Source organism: Rhea americana, unplaced genomic scaffold (assembly GCF_003343005.1).
Source record: "Rhea americana isolate MKP2758 unplaced genomic scaffold, rheAme1 scaffold_135, whole genome shotgun sequence".
Taxonomy (NCBI): Eukaryota; Metazoa; Chordata; class Aves; order Rheiformes; family Rheidae; genus Rhea; species Rhea americana.
This window is the reverse complement of record NW_028185428.1, coordinates 577,918-599,967: the sequence shown is the minus strand read 5'-3', so window position 1 is coordinate 599,967 and position 22,050 is coordinate 577,918. Positions and strand designations below refer to the sequence as shown.

The 22,050-nt window shown below is 47.5% G+C and overlaps 1 protein-coding gene across 4 annotated transcripts in view; it reads right to left on the bottom strand.

The window, feature by feature from the left end:
* Positions 1–12,515: 12,515 nt before the first annotated feature.
* Positions 12,516–22,050, bottom strand: part of CSNK1A1 (casein kinase 1 alpha 1) — a 37,499-nt gene continuing 27,964 nt past the window's right edge. For 2 of the 4 annotated variants that reach the window (XM_085298053.1, XM_085298056.1), the window contains 2 exons: positions 21,501–21,649; positions 12,516–15,187 (listed from right to left, as the gene is read on the bottom strand). In XM_085298053.1, coding sequence (XP_085154179.1) covers positions 15,180–15,187; positions 21,501–21,649 — 157 coding nt within the window. In that variant the 3' untranslated portion in view covers positions 12,516–15,179. Of the gene's footprint in view, positions 15,188–21,495; positions 21,650–22,050 lie in introns of those variants that run through there. The other 2 variants (XM_085298054.1, XM_085298057.1) reach the window with 2 other exon arrangements.

Below are 22,050 nucleotides of genomic sequence, written 5' to 3'. Positions count from 1 at the left end.
GAGGAGGAGACCAGGGCCACCGGGGACCCCCGAGCAGCACCACGTGCATCTCCACAGCCACACCGCCGCCGAGCTCGGGGAGGCCGGGCTGGGCACCTTCACCGGCTGCCCCGGGACGGACGAGCCCACCCCCGCGGTCACGAGCATCCCGCGGGCGCCGGGCTCCCGGGACCGCCGAGGCAGGCTGGAAACGCCCGRGCCGGGACGGCAACCTCCAAATCGCGAATGCGGCTGGCAGAGGAAACCTGGGCGGGCGAGGAAACCCCGCTCGGAGCAGCCGCTCCGAAACCCCAGCGCGCGCTGCCGCGGGCGGGCGGGAAACGGCGGCTCTCGCCAGGGCTGTCGAAAGTTCTTCCTGCCCAGAACAGCGAGGAAAAGTGGAAATCGCAAAACCTTTTTGGAAATGACAGGCCAAAAATCCCCTGCAAGAGCAGTTCTGGTCTGGGGTGAGTCCAGCTGCTCCGTTTCAACCATTTCCAAGCGGTTTGTTTTGATTTTGATTGTTGGGGGGGGGGGTATTACATGACATCCAGTTGCGGAACGGAAAGCTGTTTCTCACACACACACAAATTAAAAAAATACGGCACTTAGTCCAGGAAATGCCAACCCAGAGCCTTTTAATTGTTTTCTTCTTTATTTTTCCCCCTTTCTTCAGCCAGAAAACTCATCAAAGCTGACCCTGTCCATAAGAGAGACTTGGGTTGGACAAAATTGGCAACATTTTGCCAAAAAGACCTATTTAATTGAAGAATCCCTGACCTGCCCCTAGCCTGCCGGTAAAACAGCTGCCCCAGCAACTGCGGAGCAACAACTGCCTCCTCCTGGTTAATAAAACAGGGTTGGGTTTTGTCTCCCCAACCGTTTCACTAACAGCTTTCATCCCGGGCTGTTGCAAAGTCTGCCYGGGTTACAGCACCATTAAATTGCAGCTGCCTCCAGGGTGGAGAGCGGAAAGTCGGCAGGGGGTGACGGGCGGGCCCCCCGCGCCCTCCGCGCGCGCAGCCTGCCTGCCTCTCCCAGCAGCTCTGGGCACGCAGCCTGCAGCTCTGACCCGCTTTCCTGCTAGGGAAACTGAGGCAGAGCTCACCAATCTGTCCCTTGCCGCAAGAACTGGGCTGTGCCCACAACACCCGCCCTGTCCCGGCCTCAGAAAAGCTCTGCTTCCCATGGGAAAATGCTCTGGAGCTTGGCTCTCCGGCGAGCTGCCGGGGGAGCACCCTACCCTGCCCCGTGGCCAAGGCCGTTCTCGGGGGCTCTGCAGCGCCCGGGCCGGGCTGGCCCGCCGGCGCGGCGCGGGAGAGGCGGGACGCGGCCGAGCCAGCTCGGCCCGCCGGGGGAGGCCGCTTTGCCCAGGCTTGCGGGCGGCTGCATTTATTTCTCCCTCAGCCCTCGCAGGACACGAACACAAAGTTTCCAGCTCGCTAGAAAGCAGGAGGGTTTCCAGGGATGCCCCCGGCAGCGCGCAGCAGGCGAGGCCGAGGGACGTTCGCCTGCCACGCTCCCTTTTTTGGGCAGCTTGCTTTTCCCTCTGCCCCCTCCAAGATTCCTGCAACGTTACTGTCTTCGCAGAAACTCGGCAGCTGCGAACCCTTCCCCTGCCTGCGGAGACGGCTCATCTGCACTCATCCTGCGTCCCCAGAGCCRCGTGCGGGGCGCACAGCCCCCCGAAACGCGGGGCTGATCCTGCAGAGGGAAGGGGAAGGCAAAGCCCTGGGGGGCTCCGCGTGCCCGGGCAGGCGGCAGGGGGGTCCCACCAGGGCACCGAGCCCGGAGCCGGGGGAAGCACGTAGGCCCGCGCCGCCGGCGCGGCAGCTCTCCGGCGCCTGCCCGAGGACGGCGCCGGGCCTGAAACGAAGCCGGGCAGGAGGCGGGGGAAGAGCAGAGCGAGAGGAGCCGTAACGCAAGCACGGGAGAGGAAAAGCTGGGCCCACGCTGCCCGGGGCACAGCACCGGGGCGTCCTGGGCGGGCACGGCCGGCTGGTCAGGCTGGTTCACGCCAACAAAATTCCACCTTGGCAGCAAGAAAACCGGCCCYGGCGGAGCTGCAGGCGTTATCCCGGGGCTGGGGCGGTGGGAAAAGCATCCTGCAAGGAGGACGCCAGGCCCCGGCGCTCAGTCTGGGAGGGAGCGGGGCAGAGCCGGACCCCGCCACGCTGGGGCACCGCCGTGCCGGCRGCGCCCGCCGGAAGGGCTGGTCCCACAGCCGCCCGGCCGGGCCCCAGCCCCACTGAGTCAGCACGCGGGGCGGGGGGAAGCAGTGCCAAGGCCCTGCCGAGCCCTGCCCCGGGGCGCGGGGCACACGGCGGCGGCGGCGCGCACCCAAAGCCCCTCCGTCAGCAAGTCCCGGGCCGTCCCGCCCCGGCGAACCGGCTGAGCGGCTCCGGGCCCGCGGCACGGGCAGGGCCGGCAGCGCTGCCCTGCTCCCCACCTTGCACCCGCGCCAGCACCGCTGCAAACCTGGTGGAGCAAAAGGCGCCCGGGAGGGGAAGAGGGTGGCCGAGAGGCAGGAGAGGCTCCCGGTGCCTTCCACCTCCCCCCTCGGCATGGGAGCCAGCTTCGATGGCCCAGGGGCAGCCCTGTCCCGAGAGCAGAGACCGGGCCCAGCTCACCGCACGAGCCCCGAGCTCTGCGCCCTGCTCCCCTTGCCAAGATCRCCTTGGGGCTGCTGCAAATCAATATTGATCCAAGGCGCACCCCRGCCTCGGCACTGCGGGCTCCGGCCTTATCTCGCCGCCTCCTCCCGGGACATGATCCAAGCGCGCCCGGCCGGGGAGCAGCATTAACCCCTTCCCCGCGGCAGCCGGGGCCGCTTCCCGCACGAAACGGCTCGGCGTGGCCGCGGGCTGCACCAATCTCGCCCGGCCCCCACGCAAGCTGGCCCGGCGGTCGCAGGGAGGGGCCGCGCGTCCGCGCACACAGCCCAGGCGAGCTCCTTGGCCRAGGCTTGGCTGCCGCCGGGCTCCTGCCATCCCCCATCCACCCTCGTTTGCATGGCGACAGGAGGGAGAAGCTGAACACGTGCAATTAGGCAGGGAGCCACAGCCCGCGCGCGGAGCGGGCAGCTGCCAGGAGGCAGCGGCAGRCGGCAGCCAGCAGCACCCCGGCCCTCGCCTGCGGTGGGGGGACGCCGGGGCCCGGCTCCCGTTTGCAGCGAGGAGCAGGGACAGGGCTCTGGTGCGGTGGGACAGTTTGAGAGGGCCAGTACCTGGGTGCTCTGCCATCCTCTTGCCGCYGGCACCCGCTTGGGGTCTTTGCACTGCAGGCAACAAGGGGAGGCAAATGCCAGAGCTCGTGTCTTCCCCGCTCCTCCACTCACCCTGCTGCTGCCCCCACCAGCACCAAAACCGGACTCGTGCCCCTGCTCGCTGGCAGCATGGCGGTGCTGAGGAGCAGAGGGCTGGTGCACTCCTCTTGGGCTTGCAGACTGGCTGGATGGCAGGGATGGAAGAGGAGGGAATTAAACAYAGTTTTAAGAGCAGGAACATGCACGGTACTTGCTTCCCCCTCCACAATTAAGCACGTAACTCCATCCACCAAAAGACGGATATGCCTTCCCCTCCTCTCCTGTAATAGCCACAAACAAGACTCCTGCCTTTACTGTCTTCCTGCAGATGAGCAATGGTCACTCTTGTGCATCACTGCTGAGAAAGAGTTCGCCCAGACCTGCCCCTCCTGGCTGAACCAAAACCCGGGAGCCAGACACAAGCCTCGGGAGCTGCAGCCGCCAAACAAATGTTTCATCACTCAGCCTTGCAAAAGACCTCACAGCTCCTGAAGTGGGTCTGTCCAGGCTAAAGGGACTAGGAGAAGTTAGAGCAACTTTGTGCTTGCCCTCAATTAATGAGTGACCTACTTAGTAGCAATCTGGGCTAAGTGAAGAAGGGAGTCAGGAATCATCAGTTAGGGGTGACATGGTGGAAAACACTCAAAGTCTCAGCAGAGGAGCTTCAGTTTCATATGGGGGAGAGAAGCCAGTTCTGAGTGTTTTTAGAAAATCTCTAGCAGTGTTTACAGCTGGGCAGGAAAAATCCAGTCTGGAGACAACCTCATGCTACTGGATATTTCCCTTCTTGCAAAAACACAGCACTGAAAAAAACTTTGGCTCGTCCCCTACACATTAAGGCAAGGACAAGCACTGGCCTGAAGGGCAGCTAACGGCCACAGTCTTCCTGCAGTACGTTAGCTCTGCTGCCACGTTAAAAATCATCATCCGTTCTACAGAGATGGCCCCCAAACATCYCAAAGTTCAAACAGCTCTTTGGAGTGGGACCTTTGCAACAAGGGTCAAAGCCTCGCTGCTGTGGGCACTCCTTCCTGAATGCTCACACACGCATCCCTCCTGCGGGTTTGGTTTCTACCCTCTCAGCATCTTCCAAACCAGGACCACAGGWCTCAGGCAGGATACATGAATTACAYGCTCAGAAAGCACAACAGGCTTTTCAGGTGAACCTGCCTTCCCCCATCACGGCTCCAAAGCAGGCTAGATGCACCAACAAAGCCCAAGGAGCATTTCCCTCCCAAGACCCTTGTACAAACATCCATCGAGGACGTTTCCCTGCCTTCCCAGGCAGAGCCTCCCCAAGGCTCCAACACAGCTTGAGGCAAAGCTGAGACACACTGAGGAAGCCAAAGGGAGTTCAAAACAGTTTTTCTGGGATTATTTTTGATGAGAATGGGTTACCTGGCCTGGTTCACTGGCTTACACCAGTGACCATCCCAGCACYATGGAAGAGATGGGTCACGGGCAGGAGGAGCTGCCAAGACCCTTCCCAGGAGCACGCACTGACCCCAGYTCAGCAAGGCTTCCACTGGCCCCTGCGCCTCCCTCCCTGGCATGTCAGCAAGGGCATCTCCACCATTGCCAGCCCAAAGCTTCCCTCTGCCACCTCCTGTGACAGCYCGCACAGACTAAACCTCTCGGCCTGACCGCAGCAAAGGGCAACCCCACTGGGAGCAGGTCTGGCTGGGAGCACTGCACTGCGACGTGGGCCACTGACCTCCTCCAAGGGCCTACCAGCCCGGGAACGGCCCTCTCCAACAGCTGGAGCTTGAAACCCCTCTTTAGGGCTCAGCCAACCCCGGTCCCACAGGGCAGGTACAATAGACAGGCGAGGAGGCAGCCTGGTCAGCTGCAACACAGAGGTGCTCAACTCTGCTCTCGCAAGAGGCCACAGAGAACAGCCACAGGAAGGAGGAGCTGGGCTGGGGACCACTCTCCTTCCTTGAGAGACAAGTCACCCTGTGCTGCCCGGGAAATGAGTCCCCCGGCCAGACAGCTCTGAGTCAAGGACTTCTAACCCTCTTTGCTCTCTATGCACAACAGGATGGTGAAGTGAAACRGTGGGGAGGGAGACAGGCCTAAAGCCACCTTGCACTCCCGAAGGAGCACCGGGCACCTTTGGAGGCCAGGAGCAGGCATTCTGTTGGACAGAAGAGCTGCAGTACGTGCTCACTTGATGAAATGCTGCCAAGAGCAGGAGTGGTGTTTTGACTCAACAGTAGCTTTAAAAGGTAGGCGTTGGTCCTACTCAGCAAGTGCGTTAGAAGTGCTTATCTAACAGGACACCTGAGTCAGATGCATCTCCCTCCTCCTGGAGGAGGCACTGCCTCTAAGTTGGCAGATTCCCTTCTGCACTGGAGCTTGGGAAAGCCAGTTACCCCGGACCAACCTCAGCACGAGCACAGAGACTGCACCTGGGGGCCTCTTTGCAGGAAGGAGACRGGGTGGCAGTTCACAAGTTTTAAGCCAAAGCATTTCCCATGCTGCTCTCAGCTTCCCAATCAGCAACACCTCCACGCTGCAGCTATTCGGCAAAGCCAGACTAAACGCTAGGCATTTGCCATGACAATTCTGATGCAAGCTAAAGCAACGAGCAGCTTATTCTCTCTTCAGRGCCATCTGAAAGAAGAGTTGTGTTATTTCCTGAGCTGGACTGCAGGGCCCAGGAACTGAGCGGGGCGGGGGGTGAGAAGGCAGCCAGGCCGAGTTATGCTACCCAGCAAAGACAGAACAGTCCCTTTTTACACTTTGCTTTTAAACTCTGTGTAAAGCACCACAGACATCTGACTATGCCCCAGATCAGAGCAGCGGGCTAGCAAAGCAGGCAGAGACACAGCTGATCTGGCAGACCGAGAGGAGGCAACCCTGTAACCCAGATCTGCCATGCACCGCCTGTGCCTCCAGACCATCTGCATCTCATTTAAAACCTTTTGCAGTAGAGCTGTTAAAACACTTCAGCCAGCCTTCAGCACATTGCTACCCTGGCACAGCAGCACTTCCAAAATCCCCTCCAAACTTGGACAGAAAACACTTTAGAAAGTCTTTTTCCTATGAAAAAAAGGTCACTGTTCACTAGCATCCATCCCACTTGGGACATGCATTTATGCAGGCTGCTACAGCCTTGGCAGCATGACACAAAGATGAGCTTAGCTGAACGCAAGCAGCTGAAGCCTTAATTTCATCCACGTGGGTTTTAGGAGAATCRGGGCTTTTTCCGCAGAGGCTGCTGAGGCACTGCAGAGAAGAGGCCCGGGGACGGCCAGGCACACGGCGGGAGCCGAGGCCGCCGCRCGCGCGGGCCCTGCCGAGGCCGCCCTCGGCTCCGCCATCCTCCAGGCGCGCTCCCCGGGGCAGCCTGGGAGCAGACAGAGCCACCGCAGCAAATCCGGTACTTTCTTAGCAGCAACCACCCCACGCAGCCTGGGTGCTAGCAGCTGTTGATCGCCAACACGGTTAAGGACCCCCGCCAGGGCAGAGGAGCGCAGGGTGTGGACGCTCTGGGTTACGCTAACACTTTCAGAGCAGACGTGCAGGTTCCCAGACCAGTGCAACACCCTAAGACGCTGGCAGTCAGCTCTAGGGCAGCTGGAGAGCTGTCAGGAGAGCTGACGTGGAGATGGTTCAGCCTTTAGCTCCAAGGATGTTGGCAGAGAAACTGAGAGCAGAACTTCAACACTAGCTCTCGGTTACTGTGGCAAGGATAAAAGCAGCCACGATCCACAAGGAGGCTGCCCTGCCCTTCCAGAAACGGGATTTGGGCAGACACTTCTTTCCTGGAAAGCGCTCCCTGTGGTTTAGGATTTCTTCCTATCCCACAAAACACCCCTTGCAACACAGATCGCAAGTACCCCGCATCCCCCCCCAGGACCACGGCCCATCCACACTAACAAGCATCAGCAGCTGGCAAGCTATTTAGAGGAGCAGGGCTGCTCCCTGCCAGCCCTCAAATAGGTACGCCCTGCTTTCCTCACTGCCTTCCCCTGCCAAAGGCTCAGCCAGCCAGCGTCTGAGACAGCTCCGCTGCAACACCGCGTACTCCAGAACCTCGCAGGCCTCGCCAGCACGCTCCAAAGGAACCATCGTGTCATGCCTAGGAAGAACTAAGTACRCAATAGCCTTGCCTGTGCCCCATTTATTCCAGTAACTCTCTAAACTTCTTTTTAGAGGTTGGAGAGGTCAAAGCTTGAAGTTTGAAATGCAGCATCGTCCAAAGGATGCCATGGCTCTGGGAYCCCCTTGCCCAAGGCTGGCAAACCAGCGAGGGCTCAGCACCGCAAAGCAGCCAAGCCTGCTCCCAGGGAGGAGCTGGCAGGGGACAAACAGCCCCAGTTCCTGCAGCCAAAGGCTAATGCTGTTGTGAGAAACAAAACCACCCACCACCGCAAGCACCCCGACGCTGCTGGGTCCCAGCCTGCACACGGCGAGGCAGGCTGCTCCCACGCGCGAATCGGGGCTACTTGATTTCCCAAGCACTAGGACAAGCCTTGTGCCTTTCAAAGCAGATCCCTAACTCCCCCCCGCTCCACGAGGCTCCTGCCATGGGAGGTGATGGATCAGTCTGGGAGCAGCTGTGYCCCAGTTCCAGGAAGATGCAGTGAAGGCAGGCCCGGGCGCCCCTCCGTCCCCTCTGCTGTGTTTACCAGTTGCCCAGCAACTCGGGCCGAGGAGAGCATTGCCAGGCTCCGCTTTCACAGCCTGCCCTGCTGCTGAACCCTTCAGGAAATGCAGGAGAAGGGAGCAGGCCAGGAAGCAGSTGGTGCTGGGCTTCCCCCTGCCAGCGCGCTGGAGCTGAACAGCACCTGAGCAGCAGAAAGGAGGAAACCAGGGAGAAAGCAGCCTCTAATCCCCCTGTGACTTCCTGGTGGGGGAAGCCAGAGTCCTCTAGGAAACAGCAGCTGCCCGGGTGATCTTGGCAACGAGATCTGGCTAGTATTAGAGCAATCACTTTCTGTTCCTTCTCCCCCACCCAGCAAAATACAACAAATACAYTTAAACACACCCTGCAACAGAAGTCCAGCAGACACCAAGGTGTTTCACATCACCAAYATTCAACTTTTCCTTGGAAAAGATAACCCCAAAAGAGTTGCAGGGCCACAACTGAGCCAGTGCTTGCCTAGATGCCRTCTCTTCTGCAGCCGTTGAGGGTATCCCCCTACACGGCTACTCTTAACCAACGTTGAAGACAACTTGCAGAGACGCAGGATTAGGGAGGAGGCAACAGCTGATGTGTTCTTACAGCCTTTCGCTACRAAAAGGGTGAGCACAGCACAGCCTGGATTGCACAAGCAGTCTGCATGTCAGCAAGCAAAAACAAGCCACTTCCAATCAGTATCAAGTGTCCATGTCTGTGCTTCGCCTTCTGGGAACACACTGCAAGACTGCACAAAGCATGCAGTCTGCTGGCACGAAAGCAGCCCCCAGCCCGCAGATGGCACAGGACGGCTCTGACGCCCAGCTAGCGCCCAACCTGCGCTACGCCACAGCGGGGAGGCTCCCCGCAGAGAGGTACAGGGAAGGTCAAGAGATGCAATAGAGAGAGCTGTCAGTAAGAGGGGAAAAGGCCGTTTACCAAAGTGATAGGACTTGTTAACASTTTCAGGCTGGCTTGCCAGGAACTTACTGCAACCAAGTCAGCTCAGCTTTAGCACAGCAGCACCCTCCTACCCCTGGGCTGTAACACAAATAGGGCTTTTTGATGATGTCCCACTATTACCTAGAAACAAGCAAAACAGCAGGGCCGTTGTAGCAGGAGTCCAGCTATTAAAAGCTGAATTAACATTTCCTGCACACTTAACATGAAGAATGGTCACAGCTGGTTTACCCTCTGCTTTCCTCCTCAGAAGGGGTCTCAAGAAGGGATGAAGCACACTTCCAGGATGTGACTCAGTGTGAATTTCTAGCAATACCTACTGTTCAAAAAGTGCCATGCAACAGGATTTTCCTGAGTCTGACTTTCATAATGCAAGAATCAGCTCTGACTCCTGAAAAAAAAAATATGTGTATATATATATTCTATTGTGCAAGGTTTTCTGACGCTGCTAGCAGGGCTTGCCCTACCAGGTAATCCCAATTCACAGACACGCCTGTTACACACAATCCTTCCTGAACACCTGCTGCTGCTACCTGGGGAACCATCAAGGAGAAAGAATGAGCTCAGCACAAGTCAGAGCAGTGCTGATGTGCTTTTGGCACAAAGGAGCTAATCTGTTTGCTGGCAAGGTGATTTTTCAGTTAGTTTGAAGGACTCAGTGCATGCAGTTTTTAGTTTTTTGCTCTAAGCTCTCCTCCCCCTCTACCTCTCTGCTTGGCCTGGACAACGCCCTATCTACAGCTGCCACCAGCTCAAGTTCATACATGTCCTCTGGACCCATCACTACAGAAACCAGCTAGCTTAGCCCAACTGCAGGCTGGCAATGCCAAACTACAGTTGAATACTGGCCTCAGTTGCAAACCACAAACTAGTCCTTGGGTCAGTCTTCTGCACTTATCCATGAAACATCAACCCTTGTAGCTGTATAGAAAGAGGGTCCTCAAGATCTTTAAGGTTATTGATCCATGCTGCAGAGAAGCAGAGCTACCAGTAAGTGCACAAAAAAAACCATGCAAGTTTGCACGGCAGTGGGAAAGGGAGCCAGTTAGACATCAAAGTAAACTAAGCAAAGACTGAYCTCCACAAATCCTTCTGGGGGTTCTCAGTTAAACAAGTTTGATCCAAGTCTCATTTTGAAAAGTCCTAACGCACCTCTTTGCATGTGCCAAAGCTACATGCAAGTGACTCATAGGAACAAGGAAGAGAAAGTCAAAGAAGGAAAAATTTGTTTTGTTCCTTGAGCGACCACGAATTCCCACAAAGCTGAGTCATGCAAGATCATTGCTCCCCTTGAGCTGCTTACATAAATTCTGTTACATCAAGCACACGGCTGCACTTACAGGACTGTAAAGGCTAAGGCTCATATTTATTATTGCACACAGGGACTTTCACAGCAACAAGGAAAGTGCAAAAGTCAGCCTACATCATAAAACAGGATGTACACTCCTTCAAGACTTACTGATGATCTCCTTAAAGTTTTCTTTCATTTAAGAAGTTCAAAGTCTGTAGTTCACAGAGTAGTTAAAGCTCACTATCTTTTCAAGGGGAGRSGGGAGGAGGGGAGAAAAGGGAGTAGCAAATTCAAGCCAAGAGCACTGCTCTTTGAAACATAACCCAATACATCCAGCAGTTCTGAAAAGCCTTTCCTGTTATTTATGCATATTGATGCTATTCCTCTAATTCTGAAAAGAGCCAAAAGAAATGAAGTGTAACCAGCTGTGTTTACCACAAAACAATCAGCATTATCAAAAAGAACAAAAGGGATCCATACATTATRGGGAGGGGAGATAAAATACAGGAAAAGTTCAAAGCTCAAGCTGAGTTTGGTCAGGTAATTCCAGAATAAGCCTGATGGCTAAATGCCAAACTGTTCTCTGGGGAAAAAAAAATGCTGTCACTTTCATAGTTGTTTATTTTATAAATAAAACATTTGAAAATCTATTCATTCTAACTTGGTACAGCTGGCATATTCCTTAGCTTCTCCAGATTTCTAGCCACCTGAACTCAGAACTAGCCACAGATGACTGTCACATTTAAGAACATTTCACATGATGCAAAAAGTCACAAGTTATTAACACCTTAATTTGAAACTAGTCACGCTTTTAATATCAAGCTTTGAAAAGCATTTCGGCTCACTCAGGCTCCCTTAAGAACATGGGCCCTGGATACAGCCTTCCTTTAACACACCAMCTTTCCTTTAAGGTTAGAGACAAAACAGCGCTGGGTCTATTTTGGAACGTTTCACTAACGCAGCGCAGAACCAGGAACATTCTCCAGGCCTAGCACAACAGTCAATTTCAATCCTGTGTGCGCAGAGCTCATACAACCCTCCTCCGCTTCCTGTTTAGCCCTAGATAATAAGGATTACATTAAAGAGCAATTTCCACATTAGAACACGCCATGAATGCAATTGTTCCACTAAGGCTCAATTAGGAGGGTGGGCATTTCCTCTGCTTCTTCCCTTGCCTCAGCTTCCAGAAGCATTAGAGCTCCAAGCAGACCGTGCTCTCTCTCTCTCTCTCCCAGCCCACTTTTTCTTTTTGTCTGGAGCCTGCAGCACCCGTAAGCTTGTTTTACACCACCAGGCTGATACGAAATCATAATGATTTCACTGTGATTAAGTAAGGAGCAGATGGGGCTGGTAGAGCTGGCTAAGCAACAAATCTAAATTGGAGAACGTTGTCAAGAGAAATTAAAGCCTCACGCAAAAACTAACTTGGGATCATAGGAATAGTCAGGCTGGAAGGGACCACAGGAGGTCATCTAAGCCCAGCCTCCTGCTCAAAGCAGTCAGCTATGAATTAAGACATTTCACCTCTGCTGCAACCCCCAATCTAGGAAAAGGGCCACACACAAAGCCACATACAAATTCCTGGAAGTTCCAAACAAAGCATCTGAAGCAGCCAAGTGAAAGACCAGTCAGAACAATGCAAGGGCAGACCGATCAGTAGGTAGGCTTTAAAAAAAAAAAAAAAAAAAAAAAAACAACATAAAAAGAAAAAAATAAAAAAAACCCACCCTTAGGCTTTAAAAAAAAAAAAAAAAAAAAAAAAAAAAAAAAATGAAGTAACTTTAAAAAAAAAAAAAAAAAAAAACACACCACTGTACAGGTGAAATTTAACAGAAACCAGCCTCTCTCCTAGGAAAGGTCTTAAGATACCATACACTGAACAAGCTTGAGATTAACAGACAATGTCTAGCTCTTTCAGAGACTGAAAAACATTTTCAGCACAGGTGCTTCCATAGAAGGGTATAAATTAATCATTTCTCATTACCAATATCCAGMACTAAGCAGAACAGTAGGCAAGCCAGGACAATGCTCCTCAATGAAAGAGAYGCTACTAATAAATGAGACCCAGAGAGTATTCTTCCCTCCTTTCAGAGCCTTTTACAGAAGAACAAAAAAGGGGCTCTCAATTGCTTGTAATAAGGCATGGCTTAAATAGGCTGAAAATAATGAACCGGTATACTGCACACATGAGCCTACCGCGGTGCAAATTATGCAGGCTTTTTGTGGCCATTATTATAACAATAATTATTTGCAAAGGGTCTGGGATTGCTTGCAGAGTTTTTTGGTTTTGCATCATAACAGCAGATAAGAGGAAATCTCTCACTGTGAAACCTTTGCAGAGATGCAACTGGAAGTCAAGATCAACATAGTTTTTAATGCTTTCAGTTTTAAATCTCTTTTGTTACAAACCAAATGGGTTATACAGCGAGTGTCCGGTATAACAGCATCTCTTTAAGAAAGGTCGGTATCTTGTTCATTGTTCAGAATGCCTGGTGTAGGCTGCTGCAACATTTTGTGCAACAAAGCACTACAGCCGACCGTTCCGGCTCACGCTTTTACGTAGTGTGAACTCTATGCACATACCATGCTTGAACGATGAAGTGGTATCCATGCTCTTTTGTATTAAAAGGCTTGCAGTTTTAAGAACTGCAAACCAATGTATTTTGAGATTCACTTTTCTTGTTTGCACTGCTCATCAAGAACATTTGTTTGACTTTGACAGCCTACTTAGATGGGTAAATTTAATGAACAGAGGAAACAATCTCTTCTCCCCAAAATCAGTAATTTTCTCCAACTTCAGAGTATCACATATCAAGTCAAAAGGAATAATACTAGGAAGAGCCCAAGAAGCCACTCTGAAAACAGCTGCTGAAAAATGACGCAGTTAGGCTTCCATTTGTGCGAGTGCATGTTGCCAGATGCTCTGTCTAGAGAGGAGGACATAACATAGCATTCTAGATACCAGCCCTCAGAAACATACCATCTTTTGTGAGCTACTGCTTATAAAGCATCCTTATTTGGATGGGGCAGACCTCTGAGCCTTAAAAATACCTAGTCAGAAGAGTGAGCGATGTTTCTTCTTCTGCCTTCTAAGTAGCAGAAAGAGAATGTTCTGTACACAGCAAATGACTTTTCCAAATATCCACTGATATCTTTGAGGTCTGGCAGACTTTTTGCCTCACCACACTCCCAGATTATCATCACAGTGTTAATTAGCACACAACAAAGGGTTCTCCAGCTAGAATTTTTTTTTTTAAATCTTCTCATGGCAGATCCTTCTCATTCAGGGAGTGTGCACAGTGACTGCAGAAGAGGACAGCCTTGATCCAGACTGCCACTCTAGAATGACATAAGCACAAAGTGTAAGTTTTGTGACCTTGAAATAAGTTTTCAAAATGAAAGATCTCTCCCAACAGTAAAAACATGAACTGTGCCCAGGAACTCTGCTACATGCATGGAAACTGTCTAGAAGAGCTAACATATAAAACATTTACACAATAGGCATCTGGCAGCATTTTCAGACAATTTTTTTTAATTTATTCTGACATGCTATAAAGGAATAAATTACACTGTTAAAGAATTACCAGCAATAAAAGTATTCTTTCTTTCAGCTGGGCTAGAATAGGAGTGAGAAGGAAGACAGCCTGGGGCAGTAACCAATGTGAACTCTGCATGGTATGAGGCTGTCCCCAAGAACAAGTATAAATCTGGTCATACCCACTTCACAAGAACTTGAAAGAAAATGCCTTGGTTTAAAACTGTCCAAATACTTCCATTCGTATTTTTCTCAAATTAGCAATCACAAGTCAGTCCAGCCAATGCATGGCATGGTAACACTTCTAAGGCTACCAATACTGGGTCTGCAAAATACGCCGTTTTGTTTTAAAAAAATCCAATCTTAGTATAGAGGTTGGGTCTCAAACAGGTTATAAAAATGCAAGACTGCCCCTTGCCCCTCAAGGGAAAAAATACAAAATTTATTTAAAAACAAAAGTGAGGAAGAGTTACAACACTAAATCTAAAATGATTTAGAAAGAAATATGACTTTGCTTAGCGAACGGCCCTGAAACCTGGTTTTAAAAAACAGGGGTGATGCAGATTTTTTAAATTGAATTAACAAAGCAAATTTAAAAAAAAATCTCATTTCCTTACAGAAACAGTTTTTAGTTTTTAATGAACTTGTAAACAAAAAAAGCTCCCGCTTCAAAATAAAAACAAAATCCCAGATCGTATAGATGTTTACAGTGATTACATTTATCTAAGCAACTTACATACAGGTTCAGTTGTAAGATGTTAACTAAGTTTCTGTGACAAATATGCTGTTTTTCCTTTTATACCAAGAACATTATAGAGTTAATGCAGAGTCCTAAAGATTATCTAGTAGTCGCTAAGTTTCTCCTTAAGTCTTCACTTTAGATGCTGTTATTTCTAGCACAGGTAAGCAGGCAGTCTTTCATACGCTTAAAAACTGGAATCTTTGGTTACTACCATGTCAGCTGGCTTGGTATGTTGCACATAGAAGCCAACAACTTTAAGAATGTTTTAAGTGTACAACTTTCAAAACCCAGGGAGGAATAACCAGAAAAGAGTGCACAATTGTGAGCATTTACAATTATCACAACTGTTGCCGAAGACTGTTCATGCCATTCTTCCAAAACAATGAGATCTCATAAGCAGTGTAGTTCAAAGTAAAAAGGTAACAAAAATTGGCATATGCACAATTTTCTCCACTTGTGTGTCAACCATTAGTTAACTTTTCCACTTGAAAAAAATGCAATAGAAAACTGGACACCATGTTTCACTATCTCAGTAATATTCACAATTACAGCTGCTACAACTCAAAGTGCAGCATCATCGACGCTGCCCAGAGCCAGTTTATACTGATATTAAGTTCTTTACACCAAGTAAATGGTTGCCCACAGCCACTGGCAAGTGTACTTATGAACTAAAATTTCTAGGATTTGGGGAGTGACAAGTCCTGCTCCGATCTGCTCTGCTTTGTCCCATCCTCTCCATGCTCAGAAACCTGCAAGATAAACACAAGGGCAACTTACTGACACTGGCAGAAAATCAGAAATAGCCTCCACGGCAGGAGAATTAAACATCAACAATTATGGTCATTCACAGGGGAAAATGTTGTTCCATCTTAAAACTGCAGAGTTCCCGGTATCTTCATCCAAAGCCAAGAATATTTGCCATCACCCTTCAGCTCAAACACACACCTCAATCTCGCACCTACTGCTGCAGCGGAACACACGATTATGCACCAGCTGCACGCCACATTCCTCAAACAGGAATTCAGACCAACAGTTTGAAAACAAGATGTGTTATTGCCACTAGGAAGCAGGATGTAATTTCATAGGATTGTTTTCTACTCGTCTGCAATGCCTCGTGTTTATATCCTTGAATGTCAAGCTGTCATCTGATTGCAGTGGTGCTCTTCAGAGACACAGTATGGCACTGTCACACACACAGAAAAGGAAAGAAACAAAAATAACTTACCTTACAGTAACTGGTGTTCACTACATGCTCAGATGTATGACTATTTGGGTGACCAGAACAGAAATGAGACCCTTTGGCAGTGACTAGGGACCCAGCCTACCTTCCATCCTTGGAAGGACAAGTGAAACAACTTGTGAGACAGGGAAGGTGGGGTGTCAAGAACAATTGCTTCAATGGTCGGAACTCCAAATGACAAGTTCAGTACAACGAGGAAAGGGGAGAGTAAAGGAATACATACACAGAACTCAAAGAACCAGTTACTGCAAGCTAAGTTAGTCTTCTCTTCATGCGAGTTCTTATATTCCCATTTCTGGTGACTCAGGTAGTGCTATATACAGTGCTATTATGGGGAGTCTCAAACAGAGACTACTTTGCCAAGCAAGTTTCTGTTCTGAATGCCTTCCAAATAGCATGATATTTTGTGAATGTATGAATTAACTAACAACAGCTCTGAGTTTCACAACAGAAATACCTTCAAAGTAACTGTAGACAACGTGACTTCAGCTATAGCTTGTACTGTCATCTGGACAGGAATGCAAGTAAGTCTTAAATGTAGTCTGACATTCAGAAACGTATCTGGATAGCACCTAGAAAACAGCTTAAGCTCTTTCAGAATAGGTTACAAGTAATTTGGGAGAGAGTCAATGGCTTTCTTTGAATTAAACGTACTGAAGGCTACCTTCCTGAACCTAATGGTAAAAACTCTGAAAAAAATCTGCAAAGGTGAGACAGACATTGCTACTTCAGCGCAAATTCTCATAGAAGCCCCATTAATTCCTTAATTCCACTTGCATCAAGTTTCCCATAAACTTGATTTGATCAATTTAATAGAAAGTTGCACTCTTTTTCCATTTAATGTGTTCAGCAAGAAACACTGACTCGTTATTTGAACCATTTGCTCCAAAATAGCCAAAAACCAAGTTGAGTGAGTGTGCTCCCAAAGTAGAAACAGATTAAATCTGCTTTAGAAGCCTTGACATTTCAAATGAAAATAGGATCTTGAACTTAAGTAAAAATAAAATGCTAGTAAGTTTGTTTTGGGCTACCAGTCTCTACTATGCAAAACTCAGGAAAGCTACATTACTTTTGAAGGGTACAGAATGACATCCACACTGTCTGACATCCAACAGATGAAAAATAACCAGATGACTTTTTAAATGTAACATGGGTAYCTTTGGCAGGCCTTCTTTATAGTTAAAAAAGTATCTAACCTGTAAATACATAGACATCAGTCATCTGGAAGATGGTTTTGTTCAATTCGGGTCCATTTTAAGTAGCTAAGAAACTAGATTTGCACAGGCCAAAGCAATGTTACTAGTGAAACTGGAGCGCACTGCTGGCCTTCTTCAAAGTAAATGTCTGTGAAAAATTAGCAGGAGACACAAGAAGATGCGACAGAATTAGAGACATCTAAAACAGATCTTCAGCAGTCGTCCCTTCAAGCAGCAGGGATCACTCTTCCTTCAATCACAAGCAAGGCAGCAATAACTTGTTGTCCCCATGTATCAGAACACCTGCTGAATAACTTTGTTCTTTGTGGTCAGTTCCTGAAAAGAAACTATTTCAACATCCAGCCTGAATTACTGAGCAGCCCTGTCRTATGTGTACTGCTGTCAAGAGTGTGCACCACTTTTCTGAGGTTGAGGACCCCCTCTCCTCTTCCCACACTGTTCTACACAGAACACTGCAGACAGTGATAAAAATCACACAAAGCAAGTTACTTTAGATTAGAATTTCTCATATCCAAGGTAGTATGGGCAAAAGAATTACCAACTCCACAAGAGCAATCAGAAATAAGATTCAAACTCCTTTGCAAGTCCTTTTAAGACTATGTAGACCAGTTCTCAAACTCAGCCATTGCTGTTGAATGAGCTGACAAAATGGTCATGCAGTGCACAGCTTTCGCTGATCTAAAGAATATGCTAAAAAGTTTCTGCAGCCACATCTCTGCAACAAGTCTTCACTATGTACAAGATTAGTTCAAGTCTGCACATTCATCATGTTCCTCATCCATCCAAGGCATTACCCAGAATTCTGATAATCTCAGGGCCATATGAGGGATGCTAAAATTGCTTTATCATTTTTGTAAACATCAAAAGCACCAGAATAACTGTACTGTCAGGCTCTAAGGAGYTGTCCTCCAGTACCTGAGAAGTGTTCAAATTTTTCTCCTGTTAGATGAAAAACAAGCAGTGAAATCTTGAATTGTCAATTGGTTAAACCTCAAAAAGGAAACAAACTAAGTCTGTTCTGAGAAGTCCTGCCACAATCAAAGCCTTTCAGTGAATGCTAATAGGACTGCTGACAGGCTACAGAATTCTGTACTAAGGTGAACTAAGAACATCTCTTGCACACAGAATTGATCAAATGTATCCTGGGGATTGACAATTATGAGTCAGTTTATCTGAGGGAAGCTGACTGCACGCATAGTCACAAATTGCACCTGAACAGTCATACTGCACTGTCAAGAGATCCAGAACTAACCTTTCCTGAATCAGAAGGACATCAGACACTACCCCTTCAAATTGTTCCTCTCCCAAGTTCAAAAAAAAGGCTGATCTTGTCATTACAAAAGACACTGTACAGGGTTCCAGAAGAGGGACAGATAAGAAAAAAAATGGGTCTGAGTTAAGACAGCCAAGAATATCTATGAAGGAGCATACTTACAGTGTAAGTACTGTAAATCTCTGGATGAATTAAAATTCTTTCAAGATGCATGCTTTCAACAGTACTTGCACTTGTACATTATACTCCAAGATTTTTACCAATAAATGCATCTCTATTTTGCTATTTCTAGTACTCTTACTAAACTGGATATAGTTACAAAGAGGGTATAATTTGATATAGTTACGCCTTTCAAGCCTCTTAAGGATAGGCTTTGCTACAGCAGTTGCATGAGAATTATACAGAACTCAAAAAAAATTATTCAGTATTTCATTAATCTTTAATGTGACAACAGTATATAAACCAGAACCTCTTSCTTGAGCTTAACTCATTTCAGAAGATCTTCAACTGGTAATACTCCTCACAAAAAGTTATGCAGAATTTTAGAAACTTGGAGACCTTTATTTTAATGGAGAGATTAAGCTAGCTCTTTAGAAACCTGGAGAAGCCTTCCAAAGTTTGGCAAGTATTACTTTAATGCTTCACTGAAATTACAGCTTGATCAAGCCAAAGATCACAAACCTTTTCTTTTTTTTTTCCTTGGGGGTARGAATGGAAATCATTCACCCATAAGGCTGTTACTCCATGTAAGAACCAATGAAGTTCTACCACGAAAAAAAAGTAACCTTCCTCATGGCTCTATGGGCCTTACTACTGCCTCAGAACAAAGTAATGAAAAAGGTCCATTAAGAAACAGAAATGTTCTGAAAAGTTCATTCACTAGAGACCCTTACTGTATCCACGCTTGTCATTCAGATGCGGTTTTGCATTCTGTCACTGAACCATTACTAGAAAGTGGAGGTTGATAATCTTCATAACCATCTTTTCTTCACTTACACTATGGCGCTTGGTCAGAGATATTCTGAGTCAGACAAGTAGCCCTTCAAACCTCAGACTATTTTACCAGCAAAACAAAATTTCACATGCATGCAACCTAAATTTAAGTTGGTTTCTATCTTCAGACCTTCACCTCCATTAAGACCTTCACTGTAAACAAAAGCTATTACTGTGAGCAATCTGCATTCTTGCTCAGACTGTTTCCTCCTGCTCTAACAGTCAATTTTTCCACATACCCCCAAAATAAGGCTGGATTCAGTAGTGGGTTATGAACACCAGTTAGAACTTCTGTACTTCAGAAAAAAAAAAGATCTAAACCCTGGTATTTAATCAGTCTTTTACATACCAGTGTTTCAGTTGAAGTTAATTAGTTTACAGCCTTCAGTATTGTAATGCCTGTCACCTCCAGCAGAGTAAGTTGGACTTTCTGCCACAAAAAAAATCTGACATTTAAATGTAGCTTATCAAACATGTCTTCAAGAAACTGTTTCAGACTGAGCCTTGGGAAGACCAGCAGATACTTCACTTCTTTGAGAAAAATTAAAAAAAACAGTTGTGCTTTAAGTTGCTTTGATAACTGGTAAAGTTTGAGTGCTGCCATAACATAAAAAATGCTCTGATAAACTTACAGTAAACATTTCAAGCATAATACAAAGTCCCCTCTGCACTTCTTTGATTCCTATTCTGCCTTGTTAGCTGAATGTCTTGTAATTCTGACCTGCAGTATCAGCAACACTTCATTGCTTGCACCTGCACATTAGATCTTCCATAGAAGAGACAAGACAACCCAGGCTTACTGTCCACGCTCATCAGCATGTGGCATTTACTTGTTTCATCTTCCTCAAAATATCCAGCCTGGATTCATATCTGCTACCAGTAGGTGCAAGTAACTATGCAACCCTGGACTATACAAGTTATACAGAACAAGCTTTTCTGTCRGGGATATGAAGGCCCACTTCAAAGCACTGATTATTAGTGAAAACTCATGAAAGAGATACTACAAACTGAAGGCAAAACTTTAACTGTTCAATTTGACTGCATTTGCAGCAACGAATACTAGCATTCCACTTTCATAAACTTGCCACTTCAAAGCACAGTGCCACCCAGCTGATCCAGCAGCATTGCAGGTCAACTTCTCCCAGGTTAAAAATAAAGCAGCTGCCTCTATGTTTAGCAAAATAAGAAAGTTTATACTTAAAAAMCAAAACAAAGGTCAAGACATAACAGTACTGAAGAGTAGCAAGAAGCAGCAAAACCTCAGTACATAATTTAAACCTAGCTTTTCTGTTACTCACTTGGGTAACCACACTGGCTTCAATTTCATGCACAGCTCATCCTGCAGAATCAGTTTCACATCAGGACTGGCTGCAACAGCTACTTGCTTTAGCATTGTTTCACTCTAGTGACTTGGCAGATTTACTCGAAAAAATAAATTTTAAAAGGTCTCCAGAGCGTAAAACAACCTTACATGTCTTTTCAGAACCACTAAGTTTCAAATTTTAAAACAATCAGATCTTTACTATTTTGTAACATTTCCCCTTGAAATCATAACCTAGAAACATTAAAAACAGTCAAAAAATCTGATGACCCACTCCAGAGCATCCAGACACTTCAGAAAATTGTGACCTGRCAGTCCACAACAGTTCAGGTTTATTTCTCAATTTAGACAAGACACTTTGAGCTCACTGGTCCTTTCCTTCACTTCTGGACCAAATGTTTCAACATAAACCCTCTGGAGGAGGCCAGATAATTCACAATTTTCTGTTTCTAATACTTCAGGCATACAGAACAGAAGCAAACCCACAGCGTTACCATTACTACAGCTGGAATAGAGTAGAACCCAAAGTCTTTAAATCCTTGCCTAGTTAATGAGAATCATGCCTTAAGAAGTGTTAGGTCTAGGATTTTGGATTGTATTATATATTTTTACGTAAAAAAATAAAAATATATATATATATTCATATGCATATATATATATATATATATATATATATATATAAAAATAAATAAAAACAACACATTCCCAACACCAAGTCAGTTCCTTGTTTTTTGGGTTTTTTTTGTTTTTTGTTTTTGGAAAGGGGTTAATGCGGGAGCAAAAGATGCAGTGGTTAAAATGACCCAACATCCCCAGAAGAAATGATATGAAGAACAAGGACATTTTGGTATAAAGTTAGTAGTCAAATTCTCCAAGGACGTCTTTTGTTTTTGTTTTTTCAAATGAACAGCCAAATATATTTTTTAAACCACCTCCTTGATCTAACACTTAAATCGCTGACGTTGTCCAAATTAGTGTAATTTTTTCCTGTAACGTCACTTGGTTCTTGGCTACTAACCTTTCATGTTACTCTTGGATTTGTCAGTTTGCTTGCCTGTGGGGGTTTGGGCCTGCTGCCCCTGCCCACTGGAAGAGGCTGCCTGCTGTGCTGCTTTCTGCTTTAACATTGTCCAGTCGAACGTGTAGTCGTATTGGTGGTTCAGGGTCCTAGAAAAGAGCGAAATACTTACTGCAACACATCACAGCTATCTTGTTACTAACATCAAGACTGCTGAAAACCCAGAACCAGAAGTTCATTTCATTTGTAACTTGCTTTGAAGAGTATATAAACACTAAATATTAATAAACTCAACAGAATTCTTGAAGAAAGCTCAAATACAAATGCAGACTTTTGCATAAACAGTGAAGAAAACACTGCTTGATTGTAGAAGTATTTCCTCACAACTCAGCTTATCCCTTTGTATGCACTGGGGTTCTGAGCTTTTCTTTAGAGCTTTAAAGAGAGACTGTGGTACTATAAAACCCAAATTCTTCAACAAAAATTTCTGGAGATTCCAGAAACCTAGATATTCTTGATAGCTTTCACAGACACTACTCACTCTACAAAG